The following is a 25612-nucleotide window of genomic DNA, read 5'->3' as shown; positions in this document are numbered from 1 at the left end:
AGGTATACATGCAGATAGAGCATTCATACATAAAATAAATCTTAAGAAAAAAGAAAGAAAGAAATGAAATACACAATTAAACAGGAGTGGTGATATAGTCCTGTAATCCCAGCACAGGCAGGTCAGGAGTTCACAGCCATCTTTGTCTAGGTAGCAACTTTGAGGCCAGGCTGAGCTCCATGAGACCCTGTCATTTAAAAACAAACGCTTTTTAAAAAACGAACTGTTATCAGCCATGCTGACCCTACTGTCATGTGATAGACCATTTGAGACTATGCCCCCTCATCAGCTACAACCCTAAAGATTTCCTTGATGGCTGTGTATTTCATTTCATTTAGTAAATCTCCCTGTATTATGGGGCATGTACACAGTTTATCTTTTTTGTAAATGACACCATGGTGATGTCTTGTTACCAAAGAAACTGGGTTTGCAGGTGATATTGGGTATTTCTCCTTTAAACATGCCATCAAGTGGTGGCCCATGCCTTTAATAGTGATGGCACATGACTTTAGTAGTAGTGGTGCATGCCTTTAGTCCCAGCACTTAGGAGGCAGAGGTAAGCAGATTTCTGATTTCAAGGCTAGCCTGGTCTACAGAGTGAGCTCCAGGACAGCCAGGGCTACACAGAAAAACCCTGTCTCGAAAAAATAAAAAACAAAAACCTATGTCTTCAAACTGAAGGGATTCTAAGACATAAATAAATTGCCCTTTGTGTTCTTTGATGGGGTTGGATCTCTGAATATCGATGTTTCTGATCTGTTTTAGGCCAGGAAGCTGGTAACCATACTGATTTTTAAAAATGAGGAAAAAGCTGGTAATGGTGGTGCATACTTTTAAATCCCAACACTTGGGAGGCAGACAGATCCCTGAGTCAAGGCTAGCTTGGTTACACAGTGAATTCTAGGACAGTCAGGACTAAACACACACCCTGGAAAAAAACAAAAAGGAAAATTCTAGTTGATAGGCCCTGGTGTAAGAGTTCAAGTGTAGAGAGGGGTGTGGATTGCCGTAGCTACTCTGGCTGCCAAACGCTGTTCTGTTGGCACTCTCTACCTGCCTCAGGTTGCTAATCACTAGTGCACTAGCAATTCCTGTCTTTTTTGTCTTTGTTTTTGTTTTTCTTATACAATTTTAAGAACCAACCGAGAAATCCAAATTCCAAGCATTGTGTCCTAAAAATGGGAACTGTGGTCTCCATGGTGTAGGAGGTAACACTCCAACAAGATGGGGAGGGAAAAGACTGGGTTTGGGAAGGGCTCTGAGGGCCTTCTGGCTGGAGACGATGGACAGAGACAGCAAAGCCCCGGGGTGGCATGTGAACCTACTATTACTGTAACCATGCTATGCCAGGAGCCAGTGGCATGGGAAGCAGGTTTGGGCTGGGCAGGACCTGACCTGGGGACAGTGAGCTAGATCTGCGACACCACGGGTGAGTGGCTTCACCTCCTATCCTCCTCTGTAAGGTGAGAGGCACTGAGTGAGCTTGGCAGGTTGTGGAGGTCAACCTCTTGTCACAGAGGTGAGGTGCTGGCCACTGCCAGGATGACTCAAGGTAAAGCCAAGTGTGAGTGTGACTTACGTAGCTCATGTGTTGGTAGCATTCACAGAGATTGAGAAATATGTATGTGTTCAGGAGATGAGATCCCTCTGTCTCTGGAAGGGAGGTTAGGGATTCCTAAAACAGCTATTTTGTGCCTGCTACCCTTCACCTGACTGAGGATTCTTCATCTTTCTCTCTTGACCCACTTGCTCCCCAATAACTAAGAGGGCTGCCTTCAGGTCCTAATGAGGACCCTCCTGGTTAGATAACTCTTTTCCTTATAAGAAGTCATGGCTATAAATTGCAGAGCACTGCGTCTGTCTGTCCCAGGAGCCTCCATGAAAGCAGTTGTTGTGAGTGGTGTGTCCTGGGTGTATAGCAGGTGCACAGAGATGGTTTCTATGGATACTGGACATCTTGAAGCATTCCTGCTTCTCTAAAGAGATGCTCAGCAGAGCACACGGAAGTCATCCCTGGCAAGGTCTCCTTCGTCCTACAAGGCTCCTTTGTTCATGTTGTATTGTTAGGGGTGGCTCAGACAGTTCTAGGAGGGCTCCAAGAATGGGGGAAACTGACAAAGTTGGACAATTTTTCTTCTTGTATGACCATTGCTTCAACTATTTTGACCTTGTTCAATCTTCAAATAATGTGGGGAAGGGAGAGGCTGTGTGCTTCAGAGATGGGGATGGAGACAGGGACAGAATCTGAGGAGTTAGTCAGCCAGAGTCTCTGAGGAGCTGGTATTTCTGTCCACAAGTGAGAGGTTTGCAGCCATCAAAGAAACCATGCACCAGCACCAGGGCAGTCCTTCTGGAACCCTCCAGCAGAGCCTGAAGGGGAAGAGGTGGAATAGCTCCCCCAGGGTTCTGCTGGGAGAGCTGTCAACTTGAGAGGGGTGTTTTCTCTGTATCTGGGAGCTAGAAGTGTAAGGTTCTGAGGGGGATAAGTGTTAGGTTCTAAGGGGGTAAGTGTTAGGTCCTGAGGGCGTAAGTGTTAGGTTCTGAGGGGGTAAGTGGTGGAAAGTGACCACAACCCTTAGTGTAGTTCACTCTGTTTTTGTTTCAGACGCAAGTTACAATGAGGCTTTATCTAGACCACTTCTGGGGACTGATGGCAAAAGGTAAGACATAGGTTACATCAAAGGGATGCAGGGTAAGGAGGAGTTCCCAGAGAGACACCAGGGCTCTGGCACCAGGCTACTGAGGGTGAGGCAGGGTCAGAGGGTGCCAGCTGCAAACCTTCCCACCACAGAGAGTTGTTGATTCCAGAGACAGGACAATGGTCCCTTGTCATCTCAAGGTTTGGTGTTTGTTTGTTTGTTTTTTCTAATATTTAAAAAAAAGTTTTTATTTCTTTAATGTATGAGTGCTCTACTGCATATGCATCCACAGGCCAGAAGAGGGCATCATATCCCCTTGTAGATGGTTGTGAGCCACCATGTGGTTGCTGGGAATTGAACTCCGGGTCTCTGGACGAAAGGACAGTGCTTCTAACTGCTGAGCCATCTCTTGCCCTTTGAGGGCAGGTTTTTTAAACTGATACTCGAGCATTATGGCTGGAAGGTGAGGAGTTGTGAGGACTCCTGTGCGTATCCAATACGAACGAATCCATTGTGCTGAAGTTTGAAATGAGACTGAAGCCAGTTCCTGCTTCCCAGTCAGTGTTTAAATCCAGCTGTGAGGGCACCAATGGGTGTGATGGAAACCTGGCATTGTTTTCACTTCAAACTGCCAGGAACTTAAGCACCTTTGAAATTTCTATTATGTAGCAAATCCTGAGGGATGCCCTGCAAGTCTCTCAGCTCTCTGCAAGCCGACAAAGGACTGCCCAGTCCATTTAAGCCTCTACCCTCCTGCCATCGTAAGTTGGTGCTAAGAGTAATTACAGTCATGATCCAGGGAGGGAAGTTGAAGCCAGTGTCTATCAAGTAGTTTGTAGGCTCCTAGAATGGCTAGTCTGGAGTTCAGCCCAGCAGGCACCCTGCTTGGATGGGTCTCACGACGAAAGTCAATGCTGTCAGGCTCTCAGGTAGACCTTTTTCCTGTGCATTGAACAGGCACAGGGCTGGGCTTGCTTAGCTGAAGGCTCTGGTGTGATGGACTGAGAACCTCAGCCTCATGGCCTCAGGTGGCTGGGTGAACCCAACATTGCTTCCTCGTGAAACAGCACATGCCATGTGGAAGTTTAAAAGTTACAACACATGTGCATACCCAAGACGCTCAGATATGGCTCGGCTCTTGGTCTCCTCCCCCTCGACCCTTGTTTACTCTTGGAACTGAACTCAGGCCACTGAGCTATTCCCCAACCTCTCTCTGTTTTCTTTCATCCCTAGGGATGGTGTGCATTTATTAGCTTTTGATATAGTCTTGGTCTTGTAAGCCCTTCCTCTGGACTGTGTTCAGATTTGTGAAAATATTTTAAAATATTTGAGAGAGTTGTACAGAGGCTGAACCATCACCTAATGTTTTGAAATGAATGCACAATTGAAACAAAAGTGGTGGTGCATTCCTATAATCCCAGCACTGGGGAGGTAGACTCGGGAGGATCAGGACTTCAAACTCATCGTTTTCTAGGTTGCAACTTTGAGGCTAGCACAAACTGAGAACTGTAACCAAGACAAATGGATTTCCTCCTGCATGCTTCCAGGTACCTGCCAGGGCAGGGAAATTCCTCTTCCTGTAGGACTGTGATGGTTCCTGGCTGAAATGCAGTCAGGTTTTAAAGGGGCTTGTTTGTGTTTGTAAAATTTCGGGGTCTGACAACTCCTAGAATAAACCCAAATCATCCCAAGTACCCTTTGTATGGATCCAACAAACACTCTGTCTCTGCTTTTTGAGGCTTAGGAAACAACGAGTGCAGGTGAGTTCAGGAAGGGAAACGCAGCTCAATGACCTTGCCTGGTAGAAGACATCCTCCATAGACGTCTGGCTTAACTCTTCTCAGCTCTAGCTGACTTCTACCTCCTGAATTATACTTTTTCATAGATAATGTCTCTGTAATTTTTGCTACTTAAAAAGGTAAAATGTGCATAAAGCCAGGTGTGGTGGCACACACCTTTAATACATAGGTGGATCTCTGTGTCTCAGGCTAGAGAAAGATGCTGTCTAGTGAGGCCTCATCTATTTCCTAAGCGAGTCCATCACACAACTTTCAAAACACACTGATGATGAACCCTGTCTTATCACCTCCTGAGGTCCAACCTGCTGGGCGTTGTATACTGAAATATTAAAGTGAAGACAAAAGTTGGCGAACTACAGCGCTAGGCACTAAGCGCAATGAATCAGTGATCCGAAAAGCCCGTTTGACAGGTGACAGGCTAAGGCTATACCGGGAGGGCATTCCAAGGTCAAAGATCTGTAACCTGAGCTCAGGTATACCCCTACATACTCCCGTGGGCTGTTAAGACTCCCCCAGCTGCTGGACAGGGGCGTCCCATCGATGCGCTCCGCTGCTCGGCTCCCCACGCCTGGACCAGCCCCATGCGCTGCTTCCCCCCTCCCTCCCACTTCCCACTTCCAAGATGGTCGCGGGCGGAGCCGACCAGGTAAGGGGCCCCCGCCGGGCGTCTGCAATGCCAGTGTGGACACTGTGACTCTCTCGGAGCTTTCCTCGCAGCCCTTCTTGGGCCTGAGGACAGAAAAGGGCCAGGGACACAACTCCCGAAACCCAGGACAGATACTTGGCAGGCCGGAGGAGCAGCGGCAATAAATAGCAGGCTCCTAAGCTCTACGGAGCTGCGGCGGGGGGCGAGAGCCCTGGCGGAAGAGCAGTGGAAGCCTGGCGGGGGCGTGGCTAGGGAGCGTGAGGGCGGCGATAAGGGAGCGCGGGGCGGGGTAACGCTCCTGTCCCCCCGGAGTGTGGCTAAGGACGAGCGTGGGGTGTGGCTAGTGAGCTCTCGGGGGCGTGGCTATGGAGCGCGGGGCGTGGCGGTACGCCTGAGGCCCTGGGAGCGAGCGATTTGAGTTGGGTGTTGGGCTGAAGAGGCTCAGCGGAAGGGAAAGAGCAGTGGCCTTGTGGGGGCGTGGCTGCGTGGCGTGGGCGTGGCGGGGGTGGGGTCTGGCGCTGGCTGCTTTTAGCCGCGGGCGGCCGGCAAGCACCTGCCGAGGCCGGGCGTCTGCGGAGTCTACGCTCCTAGCCCAGCGAGTTGCGGGCCCCACGGGGCCTGGGCTGCGGGCCACGGGCCGGGGAGATGGCGTTGGAGCTGCGGTAGCTCGGGTACTGAGGGGGCTCTGCAGGGTCAAGCTGAGAGGTTGCGGATGGCTGACCGCTGCCACCTGCTGCTGCGTCGGCCAGGCAGGGCGGTCTGAGAGGGCGGCTGGGAGGGCTGGTGTCCGGCTGACACGCGACTGCCCTCGGTCAGCGCTTGTCGCGACGTGCGCCTTTTCCAGAACTTGGTGAAAAGTTTTCTCCTCAGATGTGGTGCTGCGAGCTGTAGAGGTGTCTGCTCTGTGCGCCCTGAGCCAGCGTCCTCAGACCCCTGTCCTGTCAGATCTCTGCCTTTACTCCTTTTCAGACAGACCCTGTGGTATTCAGATCTCTGTCCTCCCCAAACCCCTTTCCTGTTCAGATCCTGGTGCTCCTCAGACCCCTGGCCTCTTCAGATATGGTCCTCAGACCCCTGATGTGTCTCGGATCTCCATCCTCCTAAGACGTTTTTCCCCAAATCTTGCTAAAGTTTTCTCAGACCGGAGGCTATGACTGGCTCGTCCAACTTTCACGGGGCTGTGGGCTGCCAACCGAGTTTGCTCTGAGGGTCTGAGCCTGAATCCTCCTTAGATCTCTGACCTGTTCAGACCTCTGTCCCCTTCAGTCCTTCCTCCTCAAGCCTTTGTGGTGTGTTCAAATCTTCCTCCCCATGCCCAGTTCTTCTCAGACTGTCAAACCTCTTAAATCTCCTGACCCACTGGGTCCTCTCTGACCTTAGGCCTCCTTATCCTGGTCCTGGACTGCAGAAGGTCCTTCAGGAAAGGACCGTAGACCCCACTCTCCTCAGACTCATTTCCTGGGTTATGTCCTCCTCAGATCTTCTACTCTCTGGCTGTAGGACCCGTTTTATCTCTAGAGACCCTCACAGTACTGGGCATATTGGGAGGCTAGAGGAACAACCTGACCTCTGCCCCAAGCCCTACTCAGGATCTTGTCACCCCTTCTGGGGCTTGGCTAGATTTCCAGAGGGTGCTAGCCAGCACAGACTCCTCATGGAGCCCCAGTGAGGCTGAGAATGTCAGAGATACCTCCTGGCCAGGCCTAGTGAAACTTGAAACTGCCTCTCTCTGAAAGTAACTTAGATAGGATCTTTATCTTCCAGGAGGAATTATAAGATTTGCTCTGTAGGAGTCTGTGTGCACTATTGCAGTTTGTCATTTCTGGAGGTTCTGGGTTATTCTATGAGTATTTTATGTCCTCTGACTGAGGAGGGAGTCCTGGTGTTTGGGGGCAGACTTTGGGAGGCTGGGTTGCCTGTGGCTGTTGGCAGATCTGCTAAAAGGACTTAGCTAGATTTTGTATCAGTCTTGGCACACTTATGTGCCAGTGCCAAACTAAGACTCAAGTTTGGTACTGCCTCCCGTCCTCCAGCTCTTAACACCTTTGTGTTACAAAGCCCAGGCAGTTACTCTGTGCACACAGGGCTTCTTCCTGCTGCTAGCATCTCTCCTCACACATGCTCTGCTTGCTCTGTTGTGTGGGTTTGACCCATTGAGATCTGAGCTCCGTGATCCTGATGAGACCCAGCTGTAATGAGAACCTGGCGAATACCTGCTGCTCCTGGGGTTATTGGGTGCACTCTTCTGGAACAGTTAAGAGAAGGAAGCGTGACTGTGGGAGATGAGGTGAGGGAGACAGGGATGCAGACTGAGGCTGGTGTTACAAGACAAGGCTCTGCTTACCCAGATGTCCTCGGTGGCCCCAGCTGGCCATGGTGTGTGTGTGTGTGTGTGTGTGTGTGTGTGTGTGTGTTTAGCACCTTTCTTGCATGAGTTAGGCTTGCTTTCTTTTTGATTTTGTCCTCTGCCCTCAGCCCATCCTCTCACATTCAGCATCTCACTTGGCTCCTGGGGCTCTGTGTCTCTTTAGCACCTTCAGTTAGCTCTGACTCCTGTTATGCAGAGAGAGTTTCTTCTCTCCCTCCTCTACCAGGCCTTGTGTAAGCCTCTCTAATAGTGAGGAGGACATGGCTTCAGGGAGCCTTGTCTTAGAGTCTGACTCCTGATGGGTCAGAGATCCTTAACTTCGTGTTCCCATCCTCAGCACTGAGCATCTTTGCCACATGATGTGGGACCTTGGAGAGGATTTGCTAGAATGGGCATTTATATATGAAAAGAGTTTAGGAAGTTGTGTATGTATTATCCTGATGTTTGCTTTAGGACTAGATATAAGTAAATGTCTTAGGCCAGGAGTGTTGATACTTTTTGACCGTTGAGCTAGAAGACTCTCAGGAGTAGATCAATGTGGGTAATTTCATTTTTCCTTGGGAAAATTGAGGCCCAGAGTTCAGTCATTGCCACAGAGCATGCATGAGGAGAGATGCTAGTAGCAGGAAGAAGCCCTGTGTACACAGGGTGACTGTGTTGGGGCTTTGTAATGCAAAGGTGATAAATAGTGGGCCTGAGCTGGCTGTCCATCTTGTGCCAAAAAGATGCCAAGATCGTCTAAGGCTTAGCTTAGGCCAGGCATGGTTCTGAAAGCACTGTGTGACTTTGTTCCCCTAATCTTGCTAACTGCCTGATAAGGTTAAGGTTCCTCTTGACTTCATTTTGCAGTGGAACAGAAGCACATGAAGTTAAACTAAACTGAGGTTACATAATTGGCAAGTGGAGGAGCTGGGATTTGAATCCAGGTAGTCTGTTCCAGAGTCTAGAGCTCCTCCCATCCTACTTATTTTAAAACTATCTTATAAAATTACATTTATTATTTATTTGTGTGTATGTGTCAGGGGACAATTTCTAATCAGTTTTCTCCTTTTACTTGTGGTCCTTAGGATCGAACTCAGGTCATTAGGCTTGGCAGCAAGCACCTTTACCAACTGAGCCATTACTATGGCCTTAAAAACGTTTATACATTTTTACTATTGTTGTGTTTATGTGGTGTGTGTGTGTATGTGTATCTGTGGTCGAGTGTGCCTATACTGCATATGTAGAGTTGGAGGACAGCTTTTGGAGTCAGTTCTCTTTGTACTTTTCTGAGCATTCCAGGGATGGAATTTAGGTTGCCAGGCATGCACAAGAAGTGCCTTTACCAACCGGGCGTGGTGGCGCATGCCTTTAATCCCAGCACTTGGGAGGCAGAGGCAGGCAGATTTCTGAGTTTGAGGCCAGCCTGGTCTATAAAGTGAGTTCCAGGACAGCCAGGACTACTGAGAAACCCTGTCTCGAAAAACAACAACAACAAAAAAACAAAACAAAACAAAAAAACCAACAACAACAAAAAAAAAGAAGTGCCTTTACCCACTGAGCTATCTTACTGGCCCCACTTTTAAAAGTTTTGGGGCCTAGAGAGATGGCTCAGCATTTATAAGCACTTGCTGCTCTTCCAGAGGGCCTGGATTCAATTCCTAACATCCACATGGCAGTTCACCTGTGTAACTTCAGTTCTAGGGGACCCATTGCTCTCTTCTGACCTTAGTAGGCACCAGGAACTCTGGTGCACAGACATATATGGAGGCAAAATACTCATATGGGTACAATAATGTTTAAAGTTCATTTCTATTAGTACTACCATATAAAATAGTAAAAATTGTTAAGTGTTTGGCTTACCAATTATCACAAAGTTGAGGATGTGTATTTTTGAGTATTCCAGCAGGCCTTGTGTGGGGCTCTGATGTCATGCCTGGCATGAACTATACCTTCCCTTCAGCAACTTGGAACAGGTTGCTTTCTTTACATTTAAGTGTCTACAGTGTACTTAGCATACTTGTGACTAGGTTGTATGGCCCTCACATGTACAGCATATGGTGAGAGCTCAGAGTGGTCTCTTCTGTTAGGAGTTAAGCACGCCTTACTCCCAGTGCCCTGGAAGTAGAGGCAAGCAGATCTCGGAGTTTGAGGCCAGCTTTGTCAATTAGTGAGCTCCAGGCCAGCCAGAGCTACTTACTGAGTGAAAGAGACTCTTTCTCTCAAACAAAGAATTAAAGAGTTTTAATTACTGTTGCCTTTGTGAAGTGGGCTGCATAGCTTCCTAATCCATCACAACTTCACAGGTGTCTGTTTAGTCATTAAATGTGGCTAGGGAAGGAACACTCCATATATTCTCTCCTTAACCTTAAGGGTCTCATGTTGGTCTTTTAATTATAGCACCTATGGCCAGTGTAAGTTAGTGTCTTTCTTTAGGGCTTTGAGGGAGCCTTGGGGATTCTCAACAGTTTGAAGTCTGCAATGCTGAAATATACGGATGAAATGGTTCACCCAGAACTTCAGGTACGTTGCCACTCACCCTCCAGAGGAATATATATGTTTAGGAAATGGTTTTAGGACTGTTTTTGCCTGAAAAATAACCTATGTAAAAAGAAAAAGACTTTTATAATCGACTTCCATTCTGCACAGTGGCAGTACAAAGAGTGACCAGGGGGCTGCCTCCCACTCGAGTCAGATCCAGGTTAGCCCAGCATGGCTGCTTTCTTAGCCCCACCCGGTTCTTAGTCTGGAGCTGAGATTGCTGGCACTTGGCTGAGTAGATGAGTGTGAAGGTAAAAGGGTGTAACGCTCAAGCCCTCGAGACCTAGGACTATCCTGGTCCCTCTGACCTTCCTACTTAAAGAGACTTAAAGAGGACTTCAGAGAGACTCTCCCCCTGGTTAGTTCCTGTGGTGCTCTCTGCAGTGCAGGAGAATTCACACAAGTGAAATGTCTCTGTGGGACTCTGGTGTTAGACCTCATTCCTCGCCAGTCCTGAGCTAAAGTTTGTCCTGAACACCCTGTGTTCGGGGCTGAGATGCAGCCTGGTGGAACCACCACTTCTGCGAAGAAGCAGAAGGCCTCGTTAGAACCCTCACTGTTAACCACGGGGTACCCCAAGAGGCTTTCTCTAGACTGTTGCGGGCATTAGATACAGAAGACTTGTGGGGCCTGTTCAGCTCAGAGCACCCTGGTGTGTATTAACTGGTAGCTATGCAGGTAGAGCTGTTACAGGTGATCCTGCTTTCCTGGTACTGACCCTGCTGTATGTGCCCTCAGGCATGGCTGAGGAGAAACAAGCTTTGAATGTTCTGCCCTTAGAATAGGGACCTGGAAATCAGGTAGAACTGGACTGAAGGAAGACAATGCAGCTAAGGTGAGTGTACTGTCCTGCCCTTTGATGGTCAGAGAGAACAGCAGTATTCCTTTGGTGGCGGTGCCAGGAACCCCCTTTCCCCAGGAACATCCAGAGAGGGGCTGCTTGGGCCCATAGCTTTTGGGGTGGGGGCAGCCCCCAGGATTGGTGCTAGGGGCAGTTTGTTCTTTTACAGCCAACAGGGAGGGGATTTCCCTTCCTAAGGACAAAACTAACCATTTGGTTTTTGTTTCAGAATTGATGTGTGTGTGTGTGTGTGTGTGGTGTGTGAAGATTCTGGCTATGTCCCAATTCCTGGATTTTGGGGAGGAGAAAATCAAGTGGTTGTGACTGGATCAGACTGTCTCACATTGCCCTGTTCACATCACTAGTAGAAACTGGTTCTCTTTTCTTTGTTATGTGTCTTCCACAAAAAACTGCTCTATGGGGTGAATTTAGACTATTCCAGAACCTCAGACAGTTTCCTCTTTGCTTCCTGCAGAACATATGAAACTCACATGGTCTTGCTATGTGTTAAAAACAGCCTTCCTCATATGCCTGCTTCATATCTTGTGTGTTCGACTCTGGTCTGGAAAGTGGTGACTGATCACCATGTACCCTGCATTTTGTCCCTCCCCTGGCAGTGTGCTCCTTCCTCCCCAAATGGACTCAGTTAGAGCCTTGGTCTGCTCAGGTTAGAGTGCCTGCTGTAGGCACATTGTGTTGCTCTGATGTAGATGCCAAAAAATGACTATCATTGTGGATAGTGGTTCCCATCATTGGTCTACATGTAACCTGTTGTACTGAGTGGACTGCCCGGTTGCAGTGTCTGGTATGTGCACGTGTTACCAGGACTCAGTGGGATTTTCCTACTTGTATTGCTTCTGTTAGGGCTGCCTTGTTCTTAGAATATAATCCAGATTTCAGTTATGCTCATGGGAACAGTCTGGGAAACCTGCCCACTTGAGGACTTGGCTGGTAGCAATTAATTCAGCACATACTTTTAAAAATCCTTAATCTATGGTAGATGCTGAAGTCCAGAAATGAGTAGAACTGTTCTTGCCTGAAGTTTAGGTTCTAGTGGCAAGAAACCGAACTGTTGTAAAATCTCATCATTTTCGGTGGGGTGTGGCAGAAGAGCATAGAAAGAGCTTTATAGCTTCCTGCAGGAGCCAGAGATGGAGCACTGTGCAGAGGAGGAAGGAGGTGGCTAGTTGGAGCTTTCCATGCCATAGATTGCTAGAACCCAAAGCCCCTGATGACCTTGCTGGGCCGGAGCTCCTTGCTTCCTACAGTGGCCCCAGGTGGGCTGCGTGTTGAAAGGTGATGGGAGGGCCTTTGTATCTGCTTAGTGTGGGGAATTAGGGCTCAGTCTGTGCTTAGAAAGCATGTGACTTGGAGGCAGGCCACCTCCTTTAGGCCAACTTCCAAAGATCACCCTACAGCCTTGTCTCGGAAGCATGCACTTTATGCAACCTCTCCTTACTGGGGCACTGGCAGAAGGCAGGAGGCCTGGAGCGTGGCCTCTGGTTTTATGGCATTGGTAGAACCAGGTGGAAGGGCTCAAGGACCAGATGCCCTTGGCCCTTTGTAGAAGTTGGTTCTAGAGTATAGTTTTAGTTAGGATTAATATTGCTGCACAAAACACCATGACCAAAAAACAAGTTGGGGAGGAAAGGGTTTAATTGGCTTACACTTCCTTATTGTTCTTCATCATCAAAGAAAGTCAGGACAGGAACTCAAACAAGGCAGGAACCTGGAAGCAGGAGCTGATGCAGGGGTTTTGTTTCTGTCCTGCTCCCCTTGGCTTGCTCAGTCTGTTTTCTTTTAGAACCCAGGACCACCAGCTCTGGGATTGAACCACCCACAATGGGCTGGGCTCTCCCTTGTCAATCACTAATTAAGAAAATGCCCCACAGTTGGATCCTATGGAGGCATTTTTCTCAATTAAGGGTCCCTCCGTTCAGATATCTCTAGTTTGTCAAGTTGACATAAGAGTAGCCAGCACAGATATGCTGCAAGCTGGCCGGAGCACTCTTTCCCTTTTAGGTTTATTTCCTCAAAGACAGACACTCTATTCCTGAGACTTAATGAGTCACCAGAGGCCTCAGAGTTCATCTGGCTTTTCCCTGAAAGAGGCCCCAGAGACAGGGTACAGCATGGCTCTGGGCTCACAGCCCTGCTCTCTTTCCCACTTCTTGGTTAGGTTTGAAAGAAGGTCCTTGAAATCAATTCTGTGAATGAGGCGCCGTTGTCTGAGTAAGATGGTTTCTCACCCTCACAGACGGCAGGCATTAGCTAGGTGCCTTGTTATTTGTCCAGGCAGTGACTGCTGTGCACTCTGAGAGCAGAATCTCTTGATGACACTTGAACTGCATGTCTGCAGACTCTCCCAGATGCAGCTAGAAAACAAGGAAAAGTGGCTGTGGAGCACCTGTGAGGTCTGGTGTCTAGCTTCACCACACCTCCTTGTGTCTTTTGTCTTCAGACCAGCCTGTAGTATAGTATTATTAATATTCACTGCTGGGGAGGCAGGAAGTTGAAGCTCAGAAAGGTTAAGCACCTCTTGGTAAGTGGCAGAGCCAGAATTTCAGCTGGGCCTGTAAAGATTTCCTCTTCCGCCTGAGGCCTTGTGCCAGTTTCATCTGCTGGAGTCCGATGGTGTTTTGATATAAAGTAACCTTTGCCTTTGTCAAAGATTAGCTCTTAACTATGTGATAAAATGTTTCTTCTTTTATTTTTGCTTTAATTAAAAAAGACTGCAACTTCCAATTTGTGTGTATTTGAATCTACTTGTTTCTTTTTGCGATTGTTTCTTAGCTTAACAATTGGTTAAGTTTTCCCACAGCAGGGAACACAGATAGTGTGTGGTGTCCTTGAGAGACACAGGGCTGTTGGACTCCTGGCGGACATCAGGGTGAGCCATGCAAATTAAAATATGCTAACACCTTCTGAGGGATGCTCAACTCCCTGAGAATACATTGAGTTTTTGTCTGTAGGTTTAAAAACTTTTTCAGCCCTTACATAATTTTGTTTCTGTAACAAACTAAATTTGCCTGTGTTTTTCTTGCATTGTGGTACACTGTGGTTCTAACTTGTAAGAAAAATAGGTTATTATTCAGAACACCTCTGGAGTTAAATGAACTTTACTCGCAGGATCATAGTTTTCTGTGGCTCTGGCTATTTCTGAATTCTGCCTTTCCATTCACTCCCTCCGGTTTCCATTTTTGCTCTTTGCTGCACTGTCTGCCTGACTCCTTCAGTTTCTGGGAAGAGGAGATTACTTCCTTCCCTTCCCCCCTTTCTGCTTTTAATCAGTTTGCTTGTGCTGCACTTAAGAGATTGGCTTCCTGAGGGCTGCAGGAGGTTTCTTGTAGACGCTAGGATGACATCTTAGCAAGTGAACTTCCATGTCTGCTGTGCCTTGGAGTCTTGAGCAACTTCTTGTTTGATGAGAGCAGTTGCTCCTCCAGGGCCGGGTGCCCATTCATTGCTTTCCTTGCTACTTAGTTCATTTCCCCAAGGCTGTCTGGAGTGGAGCTGGGGTTACAGTCTGGAAGTGGCTGGAGTCTGGAGTTCTGGTCCTCAGATTCTACTCTGTGGTCAGGTTAGGGTGTACTATCCGATCTCTAGTTTTGACATTTTAAAAGGTGAGGGTGACAGTGTGCTAAGGGCCATGTTCTTCAGACTGGAATTTTCTCCTGACTTGTGCCTGCCTCTTTGACCTTTGAGGTGTGTGTGTGGCCAGTGCTTTAGATTCTTCTCTCAAGCCCTGGCTTTTGCTTTTCTATTATTAACATATCTTCTCTGAACTAACCTCCTGTCCTGGATTTAAGGAACCTGTTCTAAGCCATTTAAAAGTAGGTATGGCCTTTCCTCTGACCCCAAATCCTCCCTCTCTAGCTAAGTCTGATCTTGGACTATTCTGAGTGCTTGGCTTCTGTTGTGAAGGAAAAGCATTAGTCTTGGACTTGAGTGAGCCTGGTAGCGCTGTGAAAAGGTGTGGCCAGTTGGGGTATGCTTGGGCAGTCTTACTGTAGATGGCATGTTTGTAAGTGAATAATTCACTTTTGCTGTTACTTGTAAGAATGAAAAGCTTATTTCAGCTCATTGTTTCAGAGAGTTCTTCAGTCCATGGTATTTTGGCTTTGTTCCTTTGACCCAGGGAAATACAGAATGTCATGATAGGAGCAGGTGACAGAAGAATCCTGATTGGCTCATGGTACCCAGGAAACAAGAGAATCTAACTTCATCCATCCTCCTAAAGGCTCTGCCTCTAGTTGCATGGCAGCCTTGGGACCAAGCCTCCAACATGTGGGCACGTAAGGTCCAGAATGTAGCCTATTTCCACAAGAAAATATCTTTCCCACCTGGCACAAATGTTTTACCTTTTACCTCCATTGCTGGCTTGGATGCCAGAGATGTGACTGGGGTGGGAGCTGATGATGAAGCTGATAGTTTTCTCTAGATGATCTCTGTGTGGGTTATTGTCCTGCTACTTCATGTCATGAGAATGTTCAAGCGTTTGCTCTGGGCCTCAGTTAGAGCTTGAGTGCAGAGGACATCTTTTATTTATTTATTAAAATTCTTTTTGACATGGGGCATCACACAGGCTGGTTTCAAATTTACAGCTTCTTGCCTCAGTCTCCCAGTGCTGGTTTTCCGAGGGTGTGCCACTACGCCCAACTTGTAGGACTATTTCAAAGGTACCTTTTAAGTGGGACCATCCAGCCTTTGGAGTTCTGTGTTCAAAGATGCCCAAGGGATGGCAATTTTGGATTTATATACACATTTTTAATTCCCATGTCTGTATTTCTCTAGTTTCTTCTGGGACCAAGATGACTGATGGAAACCTTTCCACCTCTATGAATGGTGTAGCATTGATGGGCATCCTAGATGGTCGGCAAGGAGACTCCCTTCAGGACCTACAACACCTTAGTATCAAGGCGGCACCCAGATCCCTTTCAGTGCCTGACTACGGACCTTCACTAAAACTTGGTGCTTTGGAAGATCGACACAGCCTTCAATCAGTGGACTCGGGCATTCCTACTCTGGAGATTGGCAACCCAGAGCCTGTTCCCTGCAGTGTGGTCCATGTGAAGAGAAAGCAGTCTGAGTCAGAGATCGTCCCAGAGCGGGCCTTCCAGAGTGCATGCCCCCTGCCATCCTGCACACCCTCAGCTCCCACCTGCAGCGAGCCGGAGCAGGTTGTGCGGAAGTCTTCCACGTTTCCTAGGACAGGCTATGACTCTGTGAAACTCTACAGCCCCACCTCCAAAGCCTTGAGCCGAAGTGACAATGTCTCTGTCTGCAGTGTGTCTAGTCTTGGCACAGAGCTGTCAACTACGTTGTCGGTCAGCAATGAGGACATCTTGGACCTCATGGTCACGAGCAATTCCAGCGCCATTGTGACCCTGGAGAATGATGATGACCCACAGTTTACTGATGTCACCCTGAGCTCCATCCATGAAACCAGTGACTTACACCAGCAGGATTGTGTTGCTGAGACTGAGGAGGGGAGGAAATTGAAACTATTGCAACCATTCAGTCACTTCTTTACAAGGTAACACCTTTGCTATTTGGAGCAGAGACAGGGCAACAGATGCAGACCTGTTGCCTTGTCCCTCCTTGCTAACTGTCTGTGTCTCCTGTGCATTGTTAATAAGAGCTGCGTCCTACAGACAGCTGTGCCTTTTCCCGGTGCCTTAGTACTGTGGAGTAGTGTGTGGCCAGTTGTGCTCACTCTGCTGTTTGGCTGCTCACTGCCATCTCCCCTTCTGTGTCCTTGGCTCACGGGAATAGTCTTGGTTGCTTTTTGACCTCCTGCCTTTTGAGGGTGGAGTCTCCCACAGGCCCTTAGCTCCCTTACTTTGTCACTCATTCATTAGTTACACTAATTCACTAAGAAACTAAGGGTTTCTTAGGTCAGGCAAAAGGGTGCTGTTAAGATTGGCACCAGCATTAGCAACTCTGTTTCTAACACTGCTGTTAGTGGCAGACACTGGGGCTGGCATCTCCAGATGCTCCAGTCATGCTGCCAGTGTACCTGTCTGGCCCTGCTGGTGAGGGCATGTGCCTTGGCTGCCCTGCAGTCACACATCTTACTGTGTTGATCCTGCCATGTGCATCCTTCCTGTGGTGCCCTGTCACCCAGGTCCCCAACAAACCTGCTAGACTTCCTGTAGTGTGCTATGAGGAGTGCTGCTTCCATTTCTTCCTCTTATTTGTGTTTTTATGCTTTTGTTCAGCAAGAGTCTGTTTAAGGCTCTGTTCTAGGCAGGTCAAATGGGAGTCATAGGGTGATAGACATGATCGTAGGTCGCGGTGGAGGGTGAGTTTACAATCCAGGGTTAGTATACCCCCACCAGTCAGTCACAGAAACTGAGGTCCTCTACAGAAGGGTGGTGGTTTACCGGTTATATATTTAGAGTTGTAACCTGCCCCATATTCGTTCTTTAGAGGCTTCTGGGCTATGAACTTGGCAAGTAGGAACACACAGCACATGTTTCTAGCAAGTCATTGTTGGACTTTGCAGTACTTGGTGTGGCGTGCTGTCTAGAGTTCACCAGAGACATCTGGGTCTGGGGACATGTAGTAACTTAGATTTCCCAGTTGCTTCATCGGGCAAATGTGGAGTATCTCCGGTCAGCCTAAGGCCAGTCCTGAGTGAGATGGTCTTCCCATGGCACACAGTCTTCTGGGGATACCTTTGGTCTTGATGTGCCTGATGGAGGTACCGTGCACCTCCAGTGGATTCCTGGTCACAGAACTTGTTATTCAGTGATTGCTCTGGAGCCCTTGTGTGTCAGAATCCTTCCGAGGCCTCCCATGCAGGAGTGCTTGGGGTCTCATCTGTGTAGCTGGCTGGATCCAGTTACTTGGATAAGTGTTTGCAAGTTTTCCATGTTGATGAATACCAGAGTGCCTTATGTGTGAGTCCTCATCTCAATCTCAGAGGGGAAGTGCTCGCCTAGGAGACAGGTTTTCATAGTCACCTAGGAGACAGGGGTTCTTAGCAAACCTGGAAACCCTTTTTGAAATAGAGGTGCCTGGGAAGTCGCACAGTGGGAGCAGCTTGGGTTCGGAGGTCAGTTACATCCTAGCTATGAGACCGTGAGCACCACTCACCTTCACTGAGGTCTCTGAATCCCTCACAGAGCACTGAGGAGGGCCATGGGTGCCTGATGTGTCTTTGGCTTTGCTTCACTCATCTCTTGTCCCCTTTGTCATGGGGCTTGCTGCCTCCGCTTATTTTCCCCAGAATTGGAGCGAAGAGTTCCTGTTGTGGCTGTGGAGTTAGGTGGGTTAATACGTTTAAGGCTTAGTACAGATGGACAAACTGACACGTGGACGATGTCTTCATTAGGGTCACTATTACTGTTAAAAGCCCATGACCAAAGCAGCTTGGGGAGGAGAGGGTTTGTTTGGCTTATACTTCCACGGCACTGTTCATCACTGAAGGAAGACAGGACAGGAACTCACACAGGGCAGGAACCTGGAGGCAGGAGCTGATGCAGAGGCTATGCAGGGATGCTGCTTATGGCGGCTTGCTCAGCCTGCTTTCTTTCTCAGAACCACCAGCCCAGGGATAGCACCCACCACAATGGGCTGGGTCCTCCCCGCATCAATTACTAATTAAGAATTAATCAATTACAGCTGGGTATTATGGAGGCTTTTTTTTTTTTTTTTTTTTTTTTTTGGATTGAGGTTCCTTCCTCTCAGGTGACTTTAGCAAGTTGACATAAAATCAGCACAGATGACTTTACATATCAGCAGCTTGGGTGATCATGGCCATTCCCTGATCTGTTGCTACCTTTGTCTTATGGGGAAATGGGTAGAGTTGTCTGTTGAAGCCTCTTCCCCTTTAGAGAAAATACTTTGCATTTTGCAGTTTCTAGACCCTCCTATTTCTTGTTTCCTGCTTCTTTATCCTTGTTTGGCAGCTCTGACACTGTGACAAGGAGCCACACTGAAGCGCTGAAGCAGGGGGATATAAAACTCAGTGAGTGAGCGTGCTGCAGCAGCATACTGAGTCTAGCGTTGCCCCATGGAAGCTGGAGGTGTAGCTGCTGTTGGTTTGCCTTTCTTGTTGTAACATACACCTGTGCATCAGATTGCCCTGAGCTCTGGACTGCTTCCTGCTCTCCTAGACATGGTGGATCTTCTGGGAGGGTGGGCACCACAGTTGGGAACACTGGATCAGGGCTCAGGTGAGCTAGGTTTATTGTCTGCTCTCTTAATAACTGTGTGACCTTGTATAGCTTTAGTGGGGAAAAATGGCTCAAGTAAGATCAAATAGCTAGGGCACCTGGCTTCCTGAGATCACTTACATCTGGCTTTCTCTGGTTTGAACAGAACATATTTTGTTTCTTAATGCTCTTGTAAGCGTTTGACCCTGTATTGTACATTTCTTCAGTTGAACCCACTGCCCAGTAACTTAGAACAGAATTTCTGCACCACACACTGTTAATGTTTGAGATGTGTACTCCTGTGGGCAGCTGCTCAGTGTATTGCAACATTCCTGACCTCTGCCCACTAGATACTGGCCCCATTCCGCAATGGAGGAGACCAGAGTGTCTCTAGACTTTGCCACATGTTCTGGGATGGAGATGGATGAAGTCTTTCAGATGCACTAGGTTAACTGGTGACAACTTTGATGCTGAATAGCTTTCTCCAAGATTACTTATAGTGTAATTTGAGCAGAATCCTCATCGGACATGGAAGAGCGCTGTGTTAGGGGATCCTCTGAGTCCGGTGTGATAGAACTCAGAGGTGGCATGCTTGTGGTGTGGCTGTTTTCCTTGGGCTATGGGGTTGGTTTCCATGAAGTCAAAGGTTTAATCTGCTAATCCACATGGGTATAGGAAGTAATAATTAGCTTTTCCTGCTAATTATTATGGGGGTAGACACAGCCTTTGGGGATGCGCTTGCCTGTGCTTAAAGGTCTAGAGCAATAGATTTTTCTAGTCTGCTTCTTGACCTGGCAGAGAGCCCTCTGGGGGCACAGTCTGTGTCTGGCTAGCTCTGTTTTTACTTGTAATTCAAAGATAAAGTGCAAGGATCGTGGTTTGAGAATGGGGCTGGGGCCTCACTAGCTCTGTCATTTTGTGCTGTGTGACCCTGAGAAAGTCATTTAACCTCTGCAGCCTCTAGTGTGTCCTTGGGTGACCTGGGACTAATTGCTCCTCTAGTAAAGAGCTAAAATGAGAGGGACAGAGCTATAACTCAGTGTTAGAGCATTTGCCTGGTGTGTGTGCGGTTTCCATCCCTGGCGCTGCAAAACAACTTCAAAAACCACTCAAGCAAAGAGCTAATAATGCCAGTGTTAAGTGAGGAAATAGAAGTTAACTCTCAAGGCAGCGTGAGCTCGATACATATGCTGATTTTGGCTTGCTTTTCTTTCTTTTGTTGAGGTTTCGTATGAGATTTCAGTGTTATTTTTAAAAATTGTCATCTGTGTAAAGATGTTTGCAACCACAGTTTAAAAGTGAATCTTCAGATAGATACTTTGATACGATATGAATGTGTCTAACCACGTTTTCAGTTCCTGTACAGAGCTAGGCTTTTGGGATTTGACCCATTGGCTGGTGATCATAGATAAATAGGAAATTTGTGGACCGGAGGCAGCGTATGAAGAGGAGGTGAATTCATTTCCTAGGATGCGGTGCACTTTTGTGTGCCTGGCGCTGTTCTTTGTTTTGCGTGGCTGCCTTTTTCAGGCTGCACAGTAATAGGAGTAGCGTAAGGTCGGACTCAGGGCTGCCTGTTGATCTGTTGGGCTGCTTTCCTGGACTTTATTAGCTGCAGAGCAGAAGCCTGTTCCTAGTCTCTTGCTGCTAGAGTTTTGGACATGACTTAGGACCATGCAGTTCTCCCACTGTGGGAGGTTTGAGGCAGAAATGAGGTGCAAGCTGTTTTCCTTCTCTTTGCTGCTCTCTGGTACCTACTGATGTTAGAGAGGTGGGAGGCTTTCCTGTAGAGTTGACAGTGTCTGGTTGCCGCTTCCTGGATGCTGAGAGCAGTTGCTGTGCAGGAGAGCCCTGTGCTCCCTCCCAAAGGCGGTGATTTTGATTGCCTGCTGGGTTCTTGAGTTCAGCAAGTCCAGTAACAGCTTCCGTTTGCACCTCAGTTATATCAGTTTTATGTTGCTCAGGGACCTGTTCCTAGGGTCAGGGGATCATTCAGAACCAACTTCTTCCTATGATCTTGAAATAATCTTATTCCTTGTGTTAAATCCATTTCTGCTTTAAATACCTAGAATTTTTTTTTTGGATTTTGCATTGGAAACTTACTGATTTAAGAACATGCTGGTAATTCTGCTTCTCTGTGTAGAAACCATGTCAGAGGTTGATTAACTTGCCACGGGGTTCACAGATGGCGCAGGGCTTGGCACTCTGACCTTTAGGTTTATGAGAAGAACAAGTTCACATCAAGTGTTGTTGGATGAATGAGAGGAGGTATACCTAGGTGTGGAATAGATGTGTGGCCAGAATAGTCATAGTGATTCAGCTTTATGTTGTTTGACTTATTTTCTAATGCTATGACCATTTTAGAATTAGCACTAGAGAAATGAGAGGTAGCATTGGATTTATAATTAGGACTTTCTTATGCACTCTGCTTGCTGTTGTCCTGTGTCCTGAGCTTTCTAGGTGCACCAGATCACGGGCTGTGGAGCTGCTTCTGGTGTGGACACACGCTTGTGCATTGCTGAGAAGCCTGGGAAGGAGGGCTGGCCAGTGATTTCTTAGCTGTGTCATGGTGTGCTGACCTGTGGTCTTGGGCAAGGTAGGCACTCAGGCTCAGTGTTTGTGTGCTTGTCTGTGAAATAAGCTGAGGTGTTCTACTTAGGGGTCTGTGAGAATGAAAAGAGCCATCTCATGTAATCAGCATGTTGAGCTCCGAGAGCCAGGCCGAAGAGAAGGGAGAACATTTCAAGATGGGCAGACTGGTGCACAGGTCACTGGGTTAAATCTTCCTGCTGTGGGATGAGGACAAGGAAAAAGATATAATAACAACATAAGACAAAAGCTAATAGACTGGAATAGGACAAACCAAAAGAAGGAAAAGAGCCTGAGAGCAGGGACACAAAGCAGGAACAGATGCAAAGACCATGTATCATCCAATCAGGAGTCCCACGGGAACCCTAAACTGGGTGCCATCATATATATGCGGAGGACCTGTGGGGTAGAGAGGAAAAATGTATATAAATAAAATAAAAGTAAAAATAAACCTGACATGGAAAAGGAACCTCCAGGGAGGCTGTTGAGTTTGCCGCCTGCTGACATCTACCGCTGGGCATGCAGCCTGCCCTTAAGAGGAGTTTGTTCCCCAGTGAGACTGCCTGGGAGAACTAAATTTTCATTTGCAAGCTGTTGTCAACTGGAGGTAGCTTCTGGGCTAGGGATGGGGGCATGCGTCCATTTCTTTCAGTCCTACAACTCAATCTGCTACAGACCTGTGCAGGCGCTCAGTCTCTGAGTCCATCTGTTCTCCAATCCTGCTCTTTTTTAGAGGGCAGAGCTCATGTTTAAATCCTGAGTGATATTCCCCTGTATGGATTTGACATAGTTTATCTGTTTGCTCATCAAAGGGCATCTTAGTTGCTTCCAAGTTTTGGCATATATAAACAGCTGCTGTTGTAACAATCCGTGTGGGTGTACGGGTTTCAAGTCTTTTGGGTACATCCTAGGGAATGCAGTTGCTCTGCTGTAAGATAAGCCTGTTTGTTCAGTGGTGAAGAAACTGCCTGTTTTCCAAAGTGGCTTCACAGTTTTATATTCCCAGCAGCAATGAATGAGAATTCTTTGGTTCTGTCCCCACATCTCTCTGGTTGTTTTGTTTTGTTTTGTTTTTGGTCAGTAGGAAGCAGGGTTCTCAGCTGAAAATGTTCTGGTGTACGTTATTATAATAAGCTACCATTGCGAGGGTGGTCTGGGCGCACCAGTCCTGGAGGCTGGGAGGGTCAGTAGTGGCGTCAGCAGATGTGGTATCTGTGGACACACCAAGGTTGTGTTGACGGATGGTGTATTACTTACTTTCCTTGGTGCTGTGGCAAAGAGCAACTTAAGGAAGGAAGAAGATAAGCTGTGTGTTCTGCCTCACAGCTTATCCGTATAGTCCATCATGGCAGGGAAGTAATGGTGACAGGCGCATGTGGCAGCTGGTCATATTGCATCTGACGTCAGCAAGCAGAGACAGTAAGCCCGTGGAATAGTGCTACTCATATTCAGAGTGGCTCTTCCATCTTCCATTAAGCTTTTCTGCAAACACCCTTATATATTGGGGATGTATTTCTGTGGTGATCCTAAATTCTATCAGAGAAAGGTGTTGGATCCCTTGGAACTGGAATTACAGGTAGTTGTGAACGGCCCAATGTGGGTTCTGGGAACCAAACTTGGGTCCTCTGGTAGAACAGCAAGCACTCTTGACCACTGAGCCATGTCTCCAACCCCAATAGTATCCTCATGTGCTAAAGGGGCAACTCTTTGGGGCCGCTTATATATGGATATCAGTCTCAGTCATGATGCCTTTTGCCTGCAATTCTTCCTAAAGCTGCCACTCAGTACTGTCAACTTGGGGATTGGATTCCAGCATGGAAATTTGGAGGTGGAGAACACAAGCGTTCAGGCCTTAGCCTCAGGGGTGGAGTATTGTGTTTGAGGAAGAAGGTGGTGCTGAGGTTATCCTGACCGTGGATATTTGGGCAGAGGAGGAAACAATGCTGGGTCCTGCTGAGAGACTGACTGGAAGGCAGCTTGTCTGTGTTCCTGGTAACTTCCTCAGCCCCAGCTTTGTTTCCCCTGAACAGGCACTCGGGTGGGGCAGTGTTGTCATTTTCCTTATTACAATGAAGTAAGTAAGAAGTAGAAGTTGAGGTGTGATCACAGTGGTGAGTTTTGATTTTGTGCTGGGCAAAATAGGCCCCTTGTAGGTGATGGACGCGAAAGGGAGGGAGTCGGAGGGAGCTCATGGCAACTTTGAGGTTGGTTTCCTCTATGAGGTTTTCCTCTATGAACTTGTTCCACTCGACTGGTGAGTTAAGCTGTGCTTGGAGATGCTAGCAGGGAAGGTTGAGAATACACACACACACACACACCCTTAAATGTTGGAGATGAAGAAGGCAGGATGCCATCTCAAGTTCCATGTTCTAAGAGGTGCTACTTGGCCTTGATAAAAGAGTCCCATGGTTTAAGAAGATTCCATTTATGAGTAGTACCTGTCTTTCAGGGGGAGGTTGGCTTGGGCTGGAGGATGGTGCATGAATCCTGTGGAAGGTGAGGACTCTGAATAGCCCCAAATTTAGGCCATGCAGATGCCCCTTTTCAAGGACCCACTAGTGACTGAAGTGTTCAGGAGGTATATGGGCCATGGTTGCTCCGTGCACTCTGCACGGTGTTTGGTGGGCATGACCAAGCACTGTTTCTAGAGAGGTCCAGGTTACTATGGCAAGAGAGGAAGTGAATGCTAAGAGGAAATGCTCCGGAGGAACACGGACCATCATCATGTGGGCACGAGATGCTACTTCCTCTTTTCTCTCCAGGGACCCCACCCTTACTCACAGCTGGTTGTCTACATTTGATGTTCCCTTCACATTCCCTGCTAGGTAAGAGTCTATACAGCGACCCCTCCCTAAGGCAAGCCTGCAGAGAAGAGGACTTACTCAGTGACACAGTTTCTGTACTTCCCTTGAGAGGCCCCATCCCAGAGTCATGTATGTAAATGCTTAGCCCAGACAGCATGTTCTTTCCAGCTTTGGAGGTCATTGTATGCCCCAAGAAGTTTATATCCTCAGTAGACCAGCTCATGGAGGGTGCTGGGGAAGTGCGTGTCATCTCAAACTCCTCTGTGCCAGGGCTTCCGCTGTCCTGGTGGGTTGTGTTTAGTTCCTTGGGTATTCCCTGTGGCCGCACTCAGCAGGTTATCTGTTCTGGTTGGAACCCTTCGCAGACAGCATGGGGCCTACAAGAGGGACTGAAACCTTGGCTGAGTGACTAGGATGGCTGTTCTCCTGAGCTTCTGTGGACTTGCCTGGAGTAAGGGCTGAAGAGACAGTGAAGCCTTCCAGGTGGCTGATGGCAGACTCTTCTTTAGTAGCAGAAGCTGTCTGACCATGCCATCCCTTCTTGTGGAGAAATTGCTTTGTAGACTTGGTTTTCCTGTGTGCTAAGTAGAGATAGCGCAGCTAGTTTCAGAGTCACTCGTCCCTAAGAGCTTTCCTGAATCACATCTCAGCTGATAGCCCCTGTCTTTCTGCAGGTCTGGAGACCCCCTCCTGCAATGGCTTCCTTCTACCTCTTACTGCTGTGCATACTTTAGCAAGAAAGCCTCTGGGATCAGAGGGCTCCCTTTACGGTGTTTTGCAAGTCCTCACCTGTGTGTTGTTGCTATGGCATGGTTGTTGAGCAGTGTCGACTGGCTGGGTCCCGTCTACTAGACTGAGAAACCATTTTTTGTTCATTCTGTGCTTGCGGTAGAGAAGAACTCAGTGTTTGCCAAGCAAAGTCTGGATTCAGACATCATACATTTCCACAGAGAACGTTCACCTGAGGACCCAGCTCTAGAGTGAGCAGAACCTGCTTGACCCCACATAAGATCTCATTTGCCTTGTAGTCTGAGTGCATCTGCAGAGTGGTGATTCACTTGCTGCCGGACTGTAGGTGCAGTGGAGAGAGAAAGCAGGGTGTCAGGGAGGATGGGGATGAGAAAGCTGAAAGACTGTGTTTAGATAGGGTATTGGGGCTTGCTGAGCAGGGGGCATTCTAGTAAAGATTGGAGTTTGGGTAAGGGAGAGTGCTCTCCAAGGATATCACTGTTGGAACAATGTTT

General features: G+C 47.9%; 1 protein-coding gene across 5 annotated transcripts in view; it reads left to right on the top strand.

Moving 5' to 3' along the window:
- Nucleotides 1–1248: 1248 nt before the first annotated feature.
- The window catches only part of Tbc1d14 (TBC1 domain family member 14), a 97089-nt gene continuing 72725 nt past the window's right edge, over nt 1249–25612 (top strand). For 2 of the 5 annotated variants that reach the window (XM_021162241.1, XM_021162244.2), the window contains exons 1-3: nt 1249–1429; nt 2606–2660; nt 15608–16349. In XM_021162241.1, the coding sequence (XP_021017900.1) occupies nt 2618–2660; nt 15608–16349 (785 nt within the window). In that variant the 5' untranslated portion in view covers nt 1249–1429; nt 2606–2617. Of the gene's footprint in view, nt 1430–2605; nt 2661–5037; nt 5085–5626; nt 5756–9230; nt 9955–15607; nt 16350–25612 lie in introns of those variants that run through there. The other 3 variants (XM_021162242.1, XM_021162245.2, XM_021162243.2) reach the window with 3 other exon arrangements.

The sequence above is a fragment of the Mus caroli genome, chromosome 5 (genome assembly GCF_900094665.2).
Source record: "Mus caroli chromosome 5, CAROLI_EIJ_v1.1, whole genome shotgun sequence".
NCBI lineage: Eukaryota > Metazoa > Chordata > Mammalia > Rodentia > Muridae > Mus > Mus caroli.
The sequence above is the reverse complement of the archived record's forward strand: the minus strand, read 5'-3'. Positions and strand labels throughout refer to the sequence as shown.